The sequence below is a fragment of the Bemisia tabaci genome, chromosome 2, assembly GCF_918797505.1.
Source record: "Bemisia tabaci chromosome 2, PGI_BMITA_v3".
In the NCBI taxonomy this organism is placed as follows: Eukaryota; Metazoa; Arthropoda; class Insecta; order Hemiptera; family Aleyrodidae; genus Bemisia; species Bemisia tabaci.
In genome coordinates this window covers 18,625,732-18,646,590 of record NC_092794.1, presented here as the reverse complement: position 1 = coordinate 18,646,590, position 20,859 = coordinate 18,625,732, and the positions used below count along the sequence as shown (strand labels likewise).

Below are 20,859 nucleotides of genomic sequence, written 5' to 3'. Positions count from 1 at the left end.
CATGCAGTGGTCATATCATTCCTGTAGAAGTACTATATTTTTTTGTAAAGAAAACTTCACAATTTTCTCACGCTCCACAGAAACAGAGACATTACATTTTAGAGGCCTGGCCCATCGGCGCGACATTTCGCCCAGAAGGAGACGGTGCATCCTGTTAAGCGGGGCTAAAAATCCAGTGCTTTCAATTTCGTGTGTATGCAACACGAACATCCATCAAGCACGAATAGTTGTATTTAGGGGTTACAACCAAATATATGTCGTGTTCAGAAATAATATAATTCAGAGATCGCTTCCTGAGCTCTGTCCTAAGGGTCTCACGGAGACCCTTAGGAAAGAACTCAGTGAGACGGCAAAACGATGAATGTAATTTTTTCCAGACCGGGGATTTCAGCAGTTGCGAATCCGAAATACCTGAAGATCAAGGACGTGACGAATTTGGTTTTTCTGGCGACTCGAATTTTCCTCTGACAAATTGGCGTGTGCCGTGGGTCAGTTGGCGAAGTTCCCCAGCCGGCGGCGTGACCGGTGCGGCGTTGCGTCGCGTCGGTCAGCGCGCTTGGGAAGTCGGGAGGAAGGAGGCAATTGCCCGCGTCGCACAGTGGATCGAGCCAATCAGAGAGGACGGGCCTGACATTTTTTACTAAAACTGCAAATTTTGGTGTTTATTCCGTCACATTTTAAATTTCCAGGGGTGATCATGGAAGACAATTTCACGAGGAAATCAATGGAACTACTTTTAGAACCTCAAAGTTTTGTATAAACGGAGTTATATGCGTTCAAAGTTTCTAAATGTGGTCCGACCGCTCCTATTGACTCGATCCATTGTGCGTCGCGGCGTAAACCGGACCGGCCGGCCAAGTTTCCTCCTGGTCGGCCGATCAGTTTTGTTTACACCACCGATCGAACCAGCCCCGCGCCGCGGATCAGTGCCTCTGTGAATCAGTACTCCGCACGGGTTTTCACTTTTAAAGCTTGAATAGTTCGGAATACGTACTTTCGCGCGCATTTTTGGAAAATTTCTCTTAGTTCGTGAAAATTGTAAAATTTAATTCGACGTATGTTTTTGTAAATTTGTTGTACACGTAGAGTGGGGGAGCTAAGGGGTGTTTCTGCACGGTCGAGACGGCATGCCAAGGTTGGCGTTTTCTTTTTGGATATGAAAATTTGTGGCAAAGCAGGTGAGTTATCGTCTCTGCTAACATCTGAATGGACCGAATTGAGCAAAAACACATCAAGTTGCTTTTTGGAATTGGAAATAAATAAGTTTAGAGCATCCAATTTTGAACAAAATTAATCGTAAATTTTCTCCTTTTTATGATGTGAAGTTAAGATAAAATATTTTGAACATGAAAGCAGTCTCAAAAATTAGTCCTAACATTGGTGCCTATGCAGGAATACAAATTCGAACCCCTTTTTCTCGGCTTAAACTCGATGACACTTGGTGCGTTTCTGTTAAAATCGGTCCAAGTATGTCGATGGCTAAATTGCGAGACCACGTATCTCCATTGCGGTGTTTCAAAATTTCCGTATCTATTTTGTTTTCTCGAAGAGAAATAAGCCAACAGTGTGACTGAATTTAAACAGAAAATTCTGCCGACAGAGAAAAACATTAAGATAGTTTTCAAGAAACAACGTTGACTGGTTTTTCAAAGAAAAAATAAAATACGACAGGAGGCCTGCGACGTCGCAATTACATGCATGATTACACACAATCTTGTGGAAAAGTTTGCTTTTTCAAGGATATCCGCTGAAAATTTTGTACATAGAAGTCTAGTATTATTTCCACGAAAAAATAAAATATGAGAGGGTATTTTGAAACACTGCAATGCTTGCGTGTCCTCTTGTAGTTTCTCTGTCAATTTGTACTTTAGCTACCCAAAATCATGAGAATTGAAGTTTGAGAGGGGGGGGGGGGTCATCACTCGTAACTGCATATTATCCTTCCTCCCCTCAAAAAGCCCACCATTTGCGGTTTTCGAATATTTTTTGACCTTTGGTCACCATTCAAGTTCTCCATGTATTCATAAACTAGCTAACTAGCCAGGTAATCAACACGCACCGACTTTTCTCAATCACACAGTCGATGAAAGTGATTACGCTGTACAGTTGTGCATGCAAGTGTTGACATGTGTTAGTTTAAATGAAGTACGTATAGCATCATTGCTGGAGGAATGTAACGTCCCATGAGGGGACTTATCACTGACACAAAAAGTTTCTCTCCTACAGCATGTGAATATAGTGTAGAGACAGCCGGTCTTCCTCCTCTATGCGACCTGTGATTGATATTTCATAAGGCGTCACGGATGTAAGCAAAGTAAATCAGCTTGCAAAATGACGAATTTGCATTAATTTTGCTCATCACTATATGAGAAATGCACATGTCATTATCTCTTGACTGATTCAATCCGATTTTCTTTGACCGCACCGGCGAGTGTTTCCCGCGTTTTGTGATTTTTTATTTTTTTCATATTCAATCTCATAATCACAAGCATGTAAAGAATCATCATCTGACTCATAGCACAATTCGTGACAATGGAGAGCATTAAAAATGAGAGACGTCATTAACTGTCAAAAATATATTTGCACTCGGCTAAGTCAATGACTAAGAGTGTCCGTGGGTATACTGCCGTGCTAAGAAAGAACGCCATATGAGACCTCAGATGTAGCCGACATTTCCTTCGGTAAAAGTCGAATGTACCGGGACGATGATAAATACTTATCATCAAATTTTTCAAAAAAATTTGTTCGCAATTGAATCTAAAATATCTGAAAATTTTCAGAAAAAATATATACAATTTCCGTCAGAGATACATGTTCTATTCGGAGAAATTTGGCAAATTCCGAGTGTTCATGCGACGTTTTTTCTTAGCTCGGCAGAATAGGTACCCGAGAGCATGAAAGCAAATTCTTCAGGAAAACGATCTCCACAAATTAGGTCAAAAAATTGGAATTTGAATTGTCCGACGCAAAATACTCCGGAATATTTACCAGAATGTCGCGAGTCGTTTGGTCCATGTTCCCAAGATGGCAAACTCCTGAAGGCCTACAAAAAGTCTAAATCGATTTTACCATTTGATTGAACGTGATGATTTTTTAAATATTTAAACGAATTAAAGACATTTTCCTTGTTTTGACGATGACGTGAGTGTCTATCTTTACTCGGACCCTTGTGTTTTCCCCCACGTAGTTACCACTGATACAAACTTTGAAAGTTTTTTATCGAGGCATTGAGTTATAGAGTAAAAAAGATTTGATCTTGAGCGCGTCGCCCCGTTGTTTAAGGTGGTTCACAGACCAGCGATCTTTCGTGCGAGAGTGATCTTTGCATTTAAACTTGTTGCAAGACGATTTGGGTTGATGTCGATCTAATAAGTATTCGAACTAACAAGTCTCGTGCCTCAAATTGAGATACGCCACGGAATCTGCCAAAAGTTAAATGTGGAATCCCTTCGAAAATTTCAGATTTCGATAAAACTTGTAGGTGTCGGTTTCTCACGCGGGTTTGCATTAGTAATATTTTTTTAAACAAAAAAAAGAGAGAAAAAGAAGAGTAAATGTAGAGGAAAGGAGAGGGCCACAATTTTATGCAACATTTTCAATTCATGACTGACTTTTCTTGAGTGGTAAATTTTAAGTAACATTCTAGTGAAGTCTTGCAATAAATGAAATTTTCAAAACGTTAAATTATAGAAAGCCGATTGACACACCAAACTTCTGGACGATTGTTGAGTCGCACTAAACTTGTGGGTTTAAAAAAATCGGTGAAAAGATGAAAAGGTGAATCTTCGTCGTGAGGATCGCCAAAGCTCGTATTGCAGACAAAATCAACGCAGGTCAACACGGAGTAAAACAGATCACACCAATGGGGCTATTTTTCACAGAAAAAACTTTTCATTATTTTGTCCTGGCAAAAATTTTGCGTGAAAGCACGTTGTTTGTACTTATATATGGATTCTTGGATTCATTTGGATCCATTTGGATTCTTGTGAGTGCACAGGCGAAGCAAGGAAAAGAAGGAGGAAAACATCGGTAGAGATTGGAAAAGACAAAGATAAAATAGGTGTACAGCAAAAGCAAATCGAAATGTCTGATTCTTAATTTGAATAACGCACTCGAGATAGCAGAGTGGTAAATCCCACAAACCTTGGAAATAACATCTACACTCTCATTACCTACATTTTATCCCGCAGTCTTTGAACTCTTCGCGAGATCAGTAAAAAATTAGCATGATCGTAGATGGATCCAAGTTTGGGTGCTCGCCATTTAAGGAAAGCGCAAATCGCGTTAATTCCCAGCAGTGGCGTGGCGTGAATGGTCGATTATCGATATTTCCCTATTTGAAGCTATGGTAAAGAAGCGATTATTAAGGTGTCCGTTGCGAACACCCTGATAATCGATTCTTTCCCTCGGTTTAAATGGCAGATCAATCGATATATCGCAAAGCACGCCACGCCACTGATTCCCAGAGATCATTCAAATGAGTGGCGGTGACAAGTGAATCGACTTTTTGCGGTAGTGAATAGGAATCAATTTCTTTCGATTTCTACCAGGAAAAAATATGTTTACTGCATTGTAAGATGATTTGGTGAGCGACTTAGCGTTTCCGCGCAAACCTTTAAGGATAGCAACGCGCTGGACCTCAGAATTTCACAAATATTGTAACGTCGCCTTGCAATGAATGAAGGGCCAATACAGGAAGTAAAACAAAAAAGAAAAAAAATAAACAAATGAGAGAAAGAGCATTACGATGGTTTCAGCTGCAATGAAAGGGAAATATCCTTATCTTCTCTCTTTGAAGGTCTCGCCACCGCGTCTTGGAACTGAGGTAGTTTGCAAACAAACAATGTTGTAATTTTTTAAACATGAAACTAAAGTTTCCAGCTTCTTGTGTTCATTTTCCTCACATTCTCTGTATCTCTACATATAGGTAGGTAGTGGTTTTATCTGAAGACACAACGACATAAAATAGAAACAAATCGGAGAAATAATCGAGATTCAATTAATAAAATGTAGGTTTAGAGGCCACGTTTTAATCTGCACCTAGTTACAGATGCAACGACCTTAAAAGTGCAAAGCTGTAAGTTTGACTTACGATGTGTCGAAGTTCACCACAGGAACGTCCTTTTATTGCTCCGAACTCTTTTTACATGCCTTGTGGTTTAAATAGGCACACGTTAAAATTACTTTTTTTTCACTTCTTTGCAACAACAACAAAAACAAATCAAATTTAGGGGAAAAAAGTGAAGAGTTATGCTGTGAAGTTTCGGACTCCAATTTTGGACCCAATTGCCTCTTGTCATTACTACGATTATTTTTATCACGCACATCTAGAGAAAAAACAAATCTTCAAATTTCAGTACTTTCAGTGAGAATCTTCACAACGTTCCTTAAAAAAGAAAAAAAAAACACCATTAATCACGTTACTCCTCCTCTTCATAAATGTACATATTTTGAGCATAAGCTCCTTCAAAATTATCAATGAAAAATCCAGGTAAAAATTCGACTATTTTTTTATTTTCGCCCGCTTTCTTTTTTCTCAATTTTTTCATACTGCAGGCTTTTTGAGCCTTAATTGACCTCAGTATGGCACTTTATTCTCAGCCCTTTATGTCGAGTACCAGATCAGGACCCAGTGGCGATTGAAGCATGAAATCGAATTTCTCTAGATTTCCATTAGAATTAATGATAAATAATCGATTTTTAAGGTGTTCGCTGCGAAGCCTCTGATGATCAATCTTTTCCCAGAGGTTTAATAGACAGATCTATCGACGTATCGCAAAGCACGCCACGCTACTGTTGAAACCTGAATATACTTTTTTCAAAGGGAGGCGAACGACAGACTCTTCGTGTTCAAATGTCTCTCTTATGTTCCCTACATACGACATTTTGCCTTTTCTATAAGAGCATCAATATGATTAAATGATCGCAAATTTTCGATTCGTAAACCCTTCAAGAGTGATAAACATCAAAGTAAAGGAATTTTACTGTAAGCAATCCCTTTACAAGAATAAAAAAATATCGAAAAAATTGGACGTATTTCCATTAAACGGAATTATGTGCATTATGACGTGAGCCCTGGTATGCACATATTCTTATGGGTCTCAGGGCTCATGTCTTAATGCACATAGTTCCGGTTGGCAGAAATACGTTCGGCTGCTAAAAGCATCGATTTGACTGACTACAACCACAACGTTAAGCTCGCAACTGTTTGTAAGTATTGACGATGCTGTCAGCCAAATCTGTCAAATATCGCATGAAAAATACTTGAAATTCCGTCTCATGGGAATATCTCATTTACTCGGTGACAACACCACGGTTAGCTCGGATATTCTGTGGTGATAGCAAAGAGAGCAGTAGGTGCATTTCTGTGTGAGCCATGCTTAGCACATGCTTTTACGTGTCTCGAGGTTCATCCCAGCATGCACTTCGCTATCACGGTCGGCGGTATTATGAAATTCATCTCTGATTAAGTGCTAAACAGGAGCTGTGTAAAACCGCAGAGAATTACCGTCTAGCCAATCAAACCTAAGCTGAGGTTGCCAATATATGTGTTGAATGTATGCATTTTGAATCCTGCGTGTTTTCATGCGCTTTATTCTCCTTAAAATTTCAAATTGCTGGGGTACCATTTCTTTTATCTTTTTTTTTTTTTTTTTTTTTTTTTTTTTTTAAATACATTGTGCAGTGTTACATACCTATATAACACCCAAGTTAACTACGTCCATAACATCTGTGTTCCAGTGATAAAACTCCGATAGGAAATCCGAAAATATATAAAAAAAATACGATTTCATTCATTCTTACGAGAAAATTAATTTTTGAAATAATTATTCCGCAAACGGAAAAAAAAAATGCAGTTAAGGATAAGATTTAGTGCGTCAAATCATGTCGGTCTCGGTCCGTACTCCATTGTTCCCCGGTGCAGATTACGCTGTCATTGAAGACTTAATATTTTGTTGCTACCTCATTAATTGATAAGATGCATACTTTATAAAACTTGATTGAAACACCCACTATCTAATTTACGAAACGTAACATAATACTCCTTTATAATAAATGTATGATGTCAATAGACGAGAGTATATCCACATGGATGTACACACGTTGTTTCATTCGTGCGTGTAGTATGTTTCCGGTGATAAATCGCAGATACAAGTAAAATGCAATTCGTAAAATGGAGACATTACCGATTTAAAAACCTAATAAATTCCGTCATCCTCCTGTTAGTGCATGCCATGATTTTTCCACCCTCCGAGATCAAGGTGTGTGCCTATGTTTTTTTGTTACTTTTTGTTTCATTTTTTGTGCGCACATGTATCTCATGAGACGGTTTCGAAGTGTCTAAGGAAACACCTATGTCCATAAATAACGTTCGTCCATCATGTTTTCGAAGTATACAATACCGCTTTTACTGTACGCAAAAACACGTCGGATTGTCCTTCTAGGTATTTTTTTTTAACATTGTAAGTATAACTTACGAAACTAAAATAAGATCTAATGATATGCACATGTAATACTTTTTTTCATGGCGATGCAAAAGAGGCAAATCCAAATTTGACAAAGTATTTGCTCTCAGAGGAAAACTGACTTTCCCTTTCTGCCATTAACTCTTATGAAATTCACCGGTGAGGATCAAGTTCGAAATTGAGGAGTTCTTTAAAACAAGGGCGAATAAGACTCACGATTGTTAAGATTGTGCGACGTTGTATACAGTTTGCAGGGAACCAAGTTACGCATACATGTAATTATTTTCACAGGAAAATAAATCAAAATTATAACATTTTTTTTTTCACAAAAAAATGCTTGCAGGGCTTTCAAACTGTTCAACTGGAAACGATACACTATGTTGCACAATTTTAGCAGTATTGCAAGTCTTATACGCCCTTGTTCCGAAAAACTCCTCAATTAAGAAATTATTAAAAAGCTTTGTGCAGTAGAGATCTGAAGTTTTCAAATATTGCTGATAAAACTGTACTGTAGAAATAATACTTTTTTTACTCTTAATACCTTTTACTCGGTCAATCCTACGTTCATCCACCCTAGAAATTTCTCAGGCCTAAAAGGCAACGCGTTGCGAAACTTTTCGCAGGCGGTAAAACCATTTGGGAGGGAGCCATGCGGCATCTCACCGCTTGACACCAAGAGACACCGGTTTTTTGCGCCGGTCTCATCGGTTTATTTACCTCTGCGTCCAAACCGGGATTCCCCGGGAAATGAGGGTGTCCAAGCCGCGATGGGGGGGGGGGGGGGAAAGGAGGGGGTAACTAAAAAACCAACACGCCGCGGTGATCCATAACCCGTCAGACTTATTCCTTGAAAGTTTTTGCCCGCAGATAACGCTCCTAAACCCTGACTCATGCAAAATAAGAGATTAATATGATAATTAAGAAAAACCCAAACAAACCGAGACACCACAGGTGGAGGAGTGGTGTGTGAGCGAAATACCCCCGGTGAAGTCATTGACCAATGGCTACTCTGGTCTTGTTTGTTAACGCATGGGTTTTTATTACCAAGTGCGTTTAACGGCCCAGGCGGAGCCTCTAGTAATATACCTATGGCCACGAAGGTGGGTATTGGTCCCACCTCCTACAGAATGGTGATCAGGGCAGGAAACAGGTTTTTGAGTCCGCTTCTCTGGTCAGTGCTCTGATCACTAACACGAAAATTATTCAGAATATGGATCAATATTATGCAAGTAATATGTGAATTCGTTTTTCGGTTAATCTCATTCGAATACACCAACATAATGAAACAAGTGTAAAAGATTAAAAAAAAAAAAAAACAAAAAAAACAAAAAACAAAAAAAAACAAGCAGTGAACTCCAACACAATGTGTTGATAAGGCGCGTCATTAACTCGCACATATCAACCCCTTTAGTTTTCATTTACAGAGATTTCAAAAAAGGCAAGCAGCACAACAAGAGAATTCACGATCCAACACTGCAAGGTCAACGACGCACCTTCACGAGACCGTGTATTGTGAATCTAGAAAGCTATTCGAACAAATTTAAGTTTTTTGATCTGCCTCAAGCAAAATCTTTTCAGATTCTTGAAGAAAAGTGCTACGGAAAAATTTAAGCGAAGAAAGGAAAAATTCTGTCGAACTCCTAGAAGATAAAGTCGATTTAAAGGTATTTTGGGGCTTATTTTGGGAGTTGATTTCGGTAATTTTCGTTGCGCGAATCGTGTTTTACGTGAAATTCTGGTCAAGAAACATGTATCAGAATGCCTAAAATCGTACCTTGTCTAGTGGTCCATTGTCTTAAATATGTCTTGATTTTGTTATTTTAAACGTCTTTTCATGCAAAGAAGCTCAACCATGCCCATGCTTTATTCATTCATGAATTGAAAGTAAGCAATCCACATCCCGAAAATCTACCGATTTGCCGTAAAAAATCGCAGAAACTTGATATACCAGGTCGATGTACCCACTCTTTGAATTTACCAATCAATTTAGTGAGTGCACGTATGTGAAAGTCAAAATGCTATAGTCATTTTGGGTGCATTCATTTTTCATGAAACAATTGTAAGTAATTTCAATCCCGAAAAACCATAAATTTTCCGTATAAAATAAAAAAATCAAAATATGTCGACTCTCTGACGTGAAAATTAAATTCTACGTGTGAAAATACTTATGTATCGATATGCTGAACAGAATGCCCGCCTCTCCTCGTAATTTACAAACCGTTCCTATACTCATCTCAAAATTTTTCTCAGAGCTTTGTGTTACACTGAAAAAAAAGTAGTTAGCGTTGAGAACTAATTTGGTAAGTTCTCGCCAAGTAGAATCAAAATTAGGCTTCAGAACTAATTTATTGTACTGAAGCACCAATCAATTCGCTTCATACGCTGACTTGACTTTACTAGAGCGCGAACCAGAATTGGAAAACAGCACTAGCTGTAAAATTAGCGCTGTGGTAAGACAAATTCACCTTCGGGTCAAACTAATTCGCCCTCAACACTAACTGCCACATTGTCCGTTACATTTATTTAGTTTCGAAAAAGTGGCGTCGGTACAACAGCCTCAATCGCGTCAGCTCGTGAAAATCAATTAAAATGTGAAATTTCGGGCTCGTTTGACAATGTAAATACTCCCGGTATGATTTATAGTGTCCTCTCTTTCTTGAAAACGTTCGAAAGCAACATAAATAAACCTGTTAAGGTTAGAAATCGTCTGTTCGATTCAAAACGTAAACAAGCATGATATTCGTTGGAGTCGTCAATCTTCTGTATTAAATTGCGATTAAAGCGTTCCGCGTTCAGTTTATATTTTACGAAAATCTGTGAACTTACTGCTTACTTCTATAGTTCGTGTTCTCCCGTAATTTCAAAAGAATATCTCAAGTGTTCGGACGAGATATGTTTATTCAGTGTGAACATTCGCTACCGTTTCATGTGTGAGTGTGTGTCTCTCTAAAGGATAATTCTGTCTACTTGCACATACCTATGGGATATTCCTTTCCTCTGTCGTTCATTTGGAACCGGTCAGTTGATTTTTACCTCTCATCTTTTAAGAAATCTTCTTTTCCTGAAAGTATTGTCCAGTTATCATTCGCTAAGCCGTTTTCTCCTCTCTCAGTTTTGAGGTTAGGTTGACCCAACCCTACCGAATGCGAATTAGAGTAGCGGAATTAGTTTCCAGCACTAATAGTGGTTAGTGTACAGAAACCAAAAATCATGTGTGTCCAAATCACACAATTTGAGTTAGTGTATAGAAACCATTTTTAGTCATCTGACGCTAACTCATTTTTTTCAGTGTATTATCAGCTTCCATTTAAACCCCGGTTTGATGGCCGAATCGGCTGCCCAAAAAGCAAGCCATTTTTGAAGGGCTCTATGAGAAATTCGTGATATTATCAGCTCTCAGGAAATCACTCCATGGGTAAAATTGCTGGTATAAATTTTCGAGTGCTTAAAATAATCGTATTCAAGAAACTAAGGCATTAAACTATGGAGTCAATTTCGTTTTAATAATATAACGGGATTTACTTGTCTTCAGGTCAAAACTCATACAAGAAAGCCCCTTGCAAGAGGCTAATTTTTTGTAATTTCACTCAATTTTTTCTCCTTTTTATAATTGAATTGCTTGTCAAATTCTGAGGTCAATCATATTAAATTGTAATTTATACATTTCTTTTTTCCCCCTTCATTTTATTTTTTGTTTGGAGAAGTTTTGTTGATTTCTTCGGATTTCAAATACTGTAACTTCTCTTCTAATTGGCCGATTTTTATGAATGAGACCTCTTTTAATTCGTGTTTTAACGGAAAGTAAGGAAAAAATTGCTAAAAACTCGCGAAACAATTTTTTTTTTTTAAATTGGACGAATCCTAGCGTGACGGTGAAATGGTTAATGAAGCGTAAGTAATTGGGCGAGGGGCTGAGGATCCGGCCTCGCTTGGCGACCGTCATTAGCCAAGTCTTTGTAAGTTTAATGCGATTAAAAGAGGTCATGGACTATATTTTACTAAATGGAAAAAATGGTTGTCTATTATCATTTTTGCATTTTAATCTTTGATATTTATATATAAGGTGTGTATTATATATAGATGCAAAAATTAAAACATAAATTGAGTTTAACAAATTTTATCTTAGAATTATTCCATATTATTTAGATACCATTGAATTTTAGCTTACTTAAGTTGAGCTCAAATTTAGTTGCTTTTTCTGTTGTTTTTCGTATTGTTCGTCGAGACGCCGACGCAGTGATCAGGAGCGTGGGAAAGAGAGGGGTAAGTGGATTCCTGTATGAGCCACGTTTAGCTAATGGTCTAATGAGTCTCGAGGCTCATCACAGATTGCACTTACACAGATTGCACTATCATGAGTGGCGGTAGCCACCACCGGGCAAGTAACCTATCCTCCAACAATTGGCAACACAGCACAGCCCGGTCGAGGCAATGACACCATAGTTACACGAACTTGGCTTATTTGGGTTTTTCAGAGCACGGGTACCAACTTTTGAACAGTTTAACCGAGGTTACAGATCTGTCAAAGCAACGTTTTGAACAAAACGGAGGAGTTAGATTCTCATTCCGAGAGTGCCGACCTGCTCAGCCATCCTCGAATCAATTCGCTTGATTCTGCTTATATATGCATATTTTAAATCAGCGCGTCGCATTCTTAGGCTTTTTTTAAAAAAACCAAGTAACGTAGACTCTTGGTATTCACTGCACATAAACTAGCGACCCCCAGAATGAGAAACAACTTTAAATCATAATTATTGATGGATAAAATAAACTTTTTACACGCTTTGGAAAATCTCAAAAGTTCGCGGTAGTCACTTTTCGGTAAGGAACTAAGGGACTCGGTTATTGTATCGAGCAGGGTTCGAAACGATCGCAAAGGCGGTATACTACGTATACGCGCCAAAAATCTTGTGTGATGTGCTACTTATAAGTTACGCAAAGTTCTGATTTCACGGTGTTCCCCTCGTGAATTTGAATGATACGTCCGTTGCATACGTTGCAGGCAATTAACCAGGCATTAAACCTGATCTCTTCATCAAGCGGCTGCCAATGCCTTACGGAGAAATACGTTGTAAACGATGAAACCTGGTTTGTCGTGTACTGTGACGTCTTGAAAGTACCGCGGACCCGTCCCGCGTAAAAGTGACCGTTTTGAAAATCCGAATTTTTGGGCATTTTGAATTGGAATTTTAGGGGCTTCCGGCGGTCAAGCAACTCTGGGAAAATTCCTGTGAAATCAGGATCCTTAGTTGTTGTGATACATAATGTACATTCAAGTCGTTTCTGCAGTGCGCCCTGGCGCTCTGCGACACCTAATCGCCACTCTTGTCTACAAGACACTCTACCACTACTTGTATACTATTCTACTCTTGTCTACTCTTGTCTTGTTTGATACAAGTAATAAAACAAATCGTGCAGCAGGCCCATTTCAATGATCAGCCCCCGCTGGATTGCATGAAGTCCAGAGCTACCTCCGATCTGCGCCGTGAGGCACTCGTTAGGGGGGTGGGCTGCACAGCCACTGGTTGTTTTTTTTTTTTTTCAGTTTATTTGGTTTCTTTTCCTGATTATTCAGTAACTTAGGAATCTAAGCCATCTATAGCCATCTATAGCCATCCTAAGCTATCTCTAATCTAAGACATAAGTTTTTAAACATTGAGATTTGTTTATTGTCAGTAGACATCAGGGGGATTTTGGCACATCCATGGGGGTGATTCTTTGTACTTTAATTCGGCAAAAACGGCAGCACAGCGCACTCTCCTCTCCTGTTCTTTTTCCGCCTCTGAGCTGAGGACATTTTCTCAAGCTCTCTCCGCGCGGTCAGTTAATATCGTTGGGAGCCTCTTAAAATAATCCACTAATCAGTAGTATCCGCTCTTGCAACATCATTTCTCCGCAGTCGTCCTTCACCTTGGAATTAGCGTGCGAACACCGCGGACCATGCGGTTCAAACAAACCTCACTGTGATTGTCATAGACGTACCGACAACGGAGCGTGTCTCTCGTTCATTAGTTCGAATTTCGTCCAATCGCTGCGCCGGATTCCGTCTCTGCTTCCGGGTATCACGAACACTTTATCGTGGATTGTTCCTTTCATGACTTCTTGAGCATCCAAATTGGTCGGTCTCTTGCACGTGTCGCAGGATCGACGTCGGTGGTGGCTGAGCTCATAGATAAGCGCAGAATATCGGAATTCGACGTTTCTACAGGATTTTCGCGACTGGATCCACTTGAATTTTTCGCATATAGAGCACATATCGACGGTGAAACTACCAAACCACGTATCTCGGTTTGCGACGTCGCAGACTTCCTGTCATACTTTATTTTTTAAATGAAAAACTACTTAACATCCAGTCTTGAAAATTTCTGTGATTTTTCCTCTTTGTGCGGAGAAAATTCCGTGAAAATTTCAAGGAATGATATTGATTTGGTCTACTTCAAAAAAATAAAATGTGAGCGTAGATTTTTAAACACCGCAAACGAGATACGTGGTTTGGTAGTTTCACCGTCGATATGTAGAGTCGTAATGTGAATGGGAGAGCTGGGACCATGTCCTGGACGACGAGTTCCGAGCCCGGTGTGCGCCGAGCTTCGGTCACTTTTTCGATACATGTTCGATTCGAAATGGCGGTGTGGAATACGTAGTAATTCTTATCCTCTTTGTTCACATCGGATGGCCGGGTCTCCGCACTGGAAAAAAAAAAAAAAAACACATTGGATCTAGAGTCCAGACTTTTGAAAACATTGACAAGAAAAAATACTCTTGATTCAATCGGATTTTTGCTTGGAGATATATATGTGGTTCCGTAATTTAACCATCAATTTGCGCAACTAGTTTCAGCGAATTTGAACCCTTCAACCTAAGCGCCAGACGAATTGATGAAAAGAAGGTGGTTGATTTTTGCATGTTCGCGACGCCGCGCCGCGCCGCACTGAGAATCGAGCCAATCAGAGAAGTCGGTGAGGGAAATTTCAACTAAAACTGTAAATTTTGATGTTTAATTAGTCTTAATTTCAATTTGAAGGGATGCTTCGAGACGAAAATTTCACGAGGAAACCAACAGAAATACTTTTAAAACCTCAAAGTTTTGTATGAACGGAGTTATGAGCTTTAAAAGTTTCCATGTTTTGTCCGACCTCCCCTATTGATTCGCTTCATTGTGCGCCACGTGCTCTCACATTCGATAACAGGGAAAATTCACGCGTGGATCGTGACTAGATAGATGAGCGAGCAGTGGCGTGGCTTGAATTGCGATACATCGATTGTTATGTCATTAAAACCTTTGAAAAAGGATCGATAAACAGGGTGTTTGCAGCGCACACCTTAATAATCGATTTTTTACCATAGGTTTAAATGGCATAACAATCGATATATCGCAATTGACGCCACGCCACTGTGAGCGAGCCATTCGAATACCGATGGGGTACGTTCTGAACGTTATGGGTGCTCATGGTAAAGCGGCTACCGAGAATTCTGGCTACCCACGCGGTCGGAAAATTTTTAGCGCGAAGTCACGATCGATAGTTGCGTCAGAGCGAGGGAGAGATGGGCTACTCATTAATTTAATTCATTTGCGATCGTTTATCAGCGTTTGCAGGCACGCAGCTGCACAAATTGATTCGATCATGTACCTGCGGACGTAGACAATGCCCAGCTCAGAGGATAATCAGAGGGCCCGTGCGAAAACGGTTACACAATGGTCATCGTGTTTCCTGCACATGCACGACGCCTGCCCATGAGACTTACCGGTGAGGGAGAAGTCTGCAACGTAGTTGTATGTAGAGTAACTATATCGTCACTTTCCGGTTTAAGTATCAAAAGCACCATGCGACGTTTCAAAATTTCCGCCGCCATTTTATTATTTTACTGAGGAATTGTCGGTTGAATATGTTTGAAAATTACACCGAATTTTATCGGCAGCACGAGGAAAATTCGGTGAAATTTTTGGACAGCTTCGTTGAACAATTTCCCCAGGAAAAAAATAAAATGGCGGCAGAAATTTTTAAATGTCGCATGGCGCTTGTGATACTTTGTGACGATATAAGGAGAGTAGGGACAAGGCGATAATTTTAAGATTAGGTCATGGAGCTTTCCGGGCTCAAAAAGGCAACCGACCTATGAATTCAAATTATCCAGAGTGATTTATTATCACAATTGCTGCAGCCCATCGTTCCGTAAACGCGTATAGTTGACTTAGTTTTTACATATATTCACTCATTTTTGCGGAGGAACGCTTCTTTATGAACATCCTCGGCCATCTTGGTTTGATATTGGAATTTGAAGATTTTTTGTATTAGAAGGTTGGCTGCCCTTTTGGGCCCTGAGTGCTCCATATTTCAACAGGTCCGTACAACGTGTCCAAAATTTCCGCTATACAGAATATAGTTTTTTAATTTCACTTAAAAACTCAAATGTTGCTGTAACGTGAAAAAGTGCCTCAATTAAATAAAGCAAGCAAAGAAGTACTCCTACTTTTTGGACTCCACTTGAAAAACAGGTTGAAGATGTCCCATAGGTGGTGCTTGTTATGTGGTTTGTTTGCAATTGAAAAACTGCGACACGTGCATCACGGCGACCATTCTCAATTCTACGTGGAGTTGAAAAACTGGGGTGACACATCGGTGTCAAATTATGTCTTTGCTGCGATATACTGAATGAAATCGGAAGCTAGAAAATGCGCAAATTTCTTAAGCGGAGATAAGAGCGGTTCACGTTCCAATCAGTTCGCCTTCAATACCTCGGATAGGCAACGTGAGCGGCTTCGGAGCAGTTTTAGTTGCTCGCCGCAATTTTGGCCACCTTCACTCGGTTTGTTCATAGACGTGTTGTGGTTTAAAACTTCACTCCAATTCTGTCTCGCTCGCTAAGCTGACCCGGCATTCCTTTTTATCTTTTCTTTCAAATTTTCTGACGACAATATCTACTACATTCACAAATTTGTGAAACCCAAAGGAAAAGCACTACAGTGTCAAAAATGTAATCGATAAAAATGTATGGGGATTGGGGAAATGATACTTAAGTGTGGAGGAACGCTATTGGTACAGAAATTATGGGAAAATTTCGTATACTCCCACCTTCAAAATCTGAAAAATCTCTAGATGAACGGCATCATTAAATTGGCATAAAATTGGTATTTCTGGGCCAAAACGGCGGGAAATAACGCAGTTACTACGCATCACTAACAAAAAAAAAGGTAGAAAAAAAGTTTGCTAAAAAAGCCAGTCAAAATCCTACCTACAACGCAACGGCTCAATTTTCACGGTTGAATGTGGAGTTCCAATGAGATACGCAGTGTTGCAATAATACCTCTAAAACATCGCTTCCTCATTTAAATTCATCCGAGGGTTGTTGACCTACCAGTAACTGTGACAACAAGGCAGCCTGCGATGCAATTCAAATCAGTGGCTGATTCGATGTTTTCGAAGTTTTCGACGTTTTAAGTACTGCCGTGCTGAATAAAAAACGACGTATGAACATTTGAATGTTGTTAAATGTCCCCTGATAAAACACTTATTTTGGAAGAAATAAGTTGAACATTTTTTCCTTAAAATTTTCAGTTATTTTAGATTGAAAGGCGAAGAAATTTTGTTGGAAAATCAGAAGGAAAATATTCATAGCTTTCCTAATAAATTTGTATAATATCAAAAGATATTTGACAACGCCTGGAGGTTCATACGGCGTTTTTCCTTAACACGTCAGAATAGGGATATGCCCGAGAAGTATTTATATAAATCGGTCTTTTACTCATTTCTCGTTCTTGTAGCGTGTCGACGCAGGGCAGTCAGGAGTTTAACATTTTTACACTGAACGATTATTGCAGCGATGCCAAGTTGGCCGGGATTGTTCAGACTCTACGTAAAAAAAAAATCGTACAAGAAGACAGAAAACATAATTTTGGAGTTTCTTTTCTTAGCGTCCATGAAATCAAATTTTGGTAAGAGTTACGTATCCTTTCGGGGTTCTGTCGTATATCGTTCGCAACGGCCAAGTATCAAACCAAGTGCCAATCAACGCATTTAGCAGAAAGGAACCAAGCCACATCCGCTATTGCTAAATTTAACCGGGAAATTTAATTATTTACAAGAGAACGTTCGTGCGGATTCCTTTGAGAACGTTTAAGAACTTGATTCGTAATATGCAGAAAATTTACTGAAATATTGCACAAAAATCCGTACAACCGTTTTCGTGTTAAACATTAAATCGCCCAATCCAATTTGGCAACAGATGATGTGGCTTGGTTCCTTTTTTTTTACGCGGTCCGATTAAAAGTTGAACATAATCTGGTAAGGATCAACATTTTGCTGCATTATCAATTTTTGGATTTTACTTTTTGTCATCTTTCAAGAAAAAAAAATACTCGAATTTTTTCTTTGAGACCGGCTGATGAAAACTGTAAAGTTCTAACTACGAAGGATTGAATGATTCCGTCTCTAGAATGCCGTCCAATTGTCGTATTTTTGCCAAGAGCTAGCATCACTGGCCGGGAATTCCCTCACGTGCCTTGCTGCAGGCCGCAAATCCACCATTGGAGTGAGATTTGCAAAAGTGGCCTGCAGACTTTCAATTTCGCGATTACGCTGCTCGAGAAGAAATGAACGCATTTAAATCACAAGGAACTATATTCATTCCGAAATGAGCCCTGAGAGCAATAAGAATACATGCATGACAGGGTTCATGTCACAATGGATATAGTTTCTTTTGATTTAAATGCGTTCAAATGCGACGGGAACAAGAGTACGGCTATTCGTTTTCACCTCGATAGTTTAAAAATTACATTAGTGCCTTTTTAAACTTAAAAAATAAACAACGGTTGAATAAATAAAATCTAACAATTTGGATTAAAAAGATATTATGAAATTACTACTTATCATATGAGTTATCATCAGAGATGGAGTCCAAATCTAGCATCTACCTTAATTTTGTAGCTCCATTCCTCGGTGAGTTACTTTCATTATTTTAAAATTTCGTCTCGCAAATTGTAATTTCAACTAAAACCCATTGGGAGTCGCTTATTTTGAATTTCAACAATTTTTCTTCGAATTACATGAAAAAATCAGTAAAAGTTTGGGCAGAAAGTGCACATTGATATTATCGTGAAAAATTGAATCAAGTGGGTAAATTTTGCAACCTTGAAACGGAGTCATGTATTCTCTTGCCCAGAGAACGAGAACGACAATAAGGATTGCTCAGCACTCAGAAAAATTAATCATGCACACATTATGAGAACTGAATCAAAGTTGCCGAAAGTCGCCCAGGTTAGCCTAGCGGTCAGCGCGTCTGACTCTAAACCAATTGGTCCCGGGTTCGAATCCGAGTGATGGAGACAGATTTTCCAACCCGATCGATGCTCATTCAAGATTGCAGAATCCTCAATTGGATTAAAGACATCAAATAACTGGAAAAAAAAAAAAAAAACAAAACAAAATTGTCTGGACGTGATAGACACTATTAGTGCCACGTCACACGAAAGCGATATCTATCTATTTTTTCGCATTCGTAGCATCGAAAGAGGTTATGCCAATGTTATTGTTTGAACCCAATTCGATATAATGGAGTATCCCAATGATGACGTCACTACTAATAGCATCTATTAGACCTCTACCGAACTTCCATTCTCAAAAAACCTGTTGATTTAAAAGTTTTGCTTGACCGTCATAAGGCTGTTGGCGAGCTTCCAACGTAAATAGTACTGTAAGTGTGCTACAGTTAAGGCGCACCGCGAAAATTGAACAGAGCGCACTTATGAGCAGCTGGAACTTTCTTCGACTTCCGAGTGACTCTCGCCATTAATATTCATTTCAAGAGTTGGACGTGGACGTCAACGCGGTGGTAGCGTCGCGTCGCGGGCAATTTGCCTGATTGATGGGACGCGTGTTCGTAGCACAGAGGCGCAGCAGGCAACCAACAGCGTCCCTTTGAGCGGACATTTAAAGCCGCGACTAGACAATGTCGGCTGAAGGGCTGAAATCATGGAATCTAATTTCAGATACCTTAGATTTCAAGCGATAAGAGATTATGAGGGAGAAGATTGGCATTCAATTGGCGGATCCAGGCCAGAGACAAGAGACCCTCGCGCACCGTAGTGAACGCGCAATGCTTGAAGTATTCCTGCAGTTTTGTACTGCCGTGTTAAGGAAAAACGCCGTATGAACAATCGAAAGCTGCCAAATTTCCTCGGATAAATCATGTATTTTTGAGAAAAGTTATGCATATCTTTCTGTGAAATTTTCGGATATGTATGTTCAAGTTGCGAACAAAATTATCTGAAAAATTAGGGGGAAAAAACTCAACATTTTTCAAGTAAATTTGGTTTTTAGTAAAGGAAATCTGGCAACGTCTAAAGGTTCATATGGCGTTTCTCCTTAGCACGGTAGTGTAGGCGCCAATATGTGATAGGCGCGTACCGTGGTGTGCGCGCAATGCGTGAAGTATTCCAACAGTCTTGTAGGCGCTACGATCCGCGCCAACCGCACTGTCGTTCGGCGCAGAGACAAAATACCCCCCTTTCGGCCTCTTGGTGACAGGTGGAAGCTTTTATTTTCGGGGATTCAACACTTCCTCATGGACAATATATGGATGGAGGCTTTGGCATTTTGGAAGCCTTACACTGGAGGCAGCTGAAATTCTGGTTAAAATAACATGGATTGCATTTTGCAAAAAGGAACCAGGAGCATTGCAATGTTGCTACAATGGGCCTGTTGCAAACTTTTGCTAGAGCAAAAATAAGAGTTGTTTCTTGTAGATAATGCCTCAAAAATCACGATGAGCGCATCGGCAAAGTCTGAAATGCACTCATAACTTCACAATCTGCGTAAGAAATTTGCGTTTTTTTAAGCTTCCCGCTTCAAAAACGATACTACGGCATAGGTGAACATTTTGTTAGAGGAGTCGCTCCATCGTCGGCGATATTCATCATGGCCGACGCTTGCACGCAGTTCCGCGCGTAATTCAAGGAGAGTTCAAGGTCAATCAATTCGGGCGTGGAAAATATGAACGTTAACACACCGATTGTTATCTGGTCTAATCCAGTTCAGGTGTTATCTCGTCCCATCAAACGTGTTTTGGCGGATTGGCGTCGGCTATGATGATTATTGCCGCCGATGGAACGACTCCTCTTACAAAATGTTCACCTGTGCCGTAGTATCGTTTTTGAAGCGGGAAGCTCAAAAAACCGCAAATTTCTTACGCAGATTGTGAAGTTATGAGTGCAATGCAGAGTTTGCCGATGCGCTCATCGTGATTTTTGAGGCATTATCTATAAGAAACAACTCTTAGTTTTGCTCTAGCAAAAGTTTGCAACAGGCCCATTGTGCAACTTCTTTTGTCTTGGAAGAAAAACCTGATTATCCATTAACAGTTTCTATTTTACTCGCTAAAAACTGTAAATTTAAGA

At 39.6% G+C, this 20,859-nt stretch overlaps 1 protein-coding gene across 1 annotated transcript in view; it reads left to right on the top strand.

Moving 5' to 3' along the window:
- Positions 1-731: 731 nt before the first annotated feature.
- The window catches only part of LOC109036168 (sodium-independent sulfate anion transporter), a 42,372-nt gene continuing 22,244 nt past the window's right edge, over positions 732-20,859 (top strand). Inside the window, exon 1 of the mRNA XM_019050143.2 lies at positions 732-1,178. Coding sequence (XP_018905688.2) covers positions 1,157-1,178 — 22 coding nt within the window. The 5' untranslated portion in view covers positions 732-1,156. The remainder of the gene's footprint in view (positions 1,179-20,859) is intronic.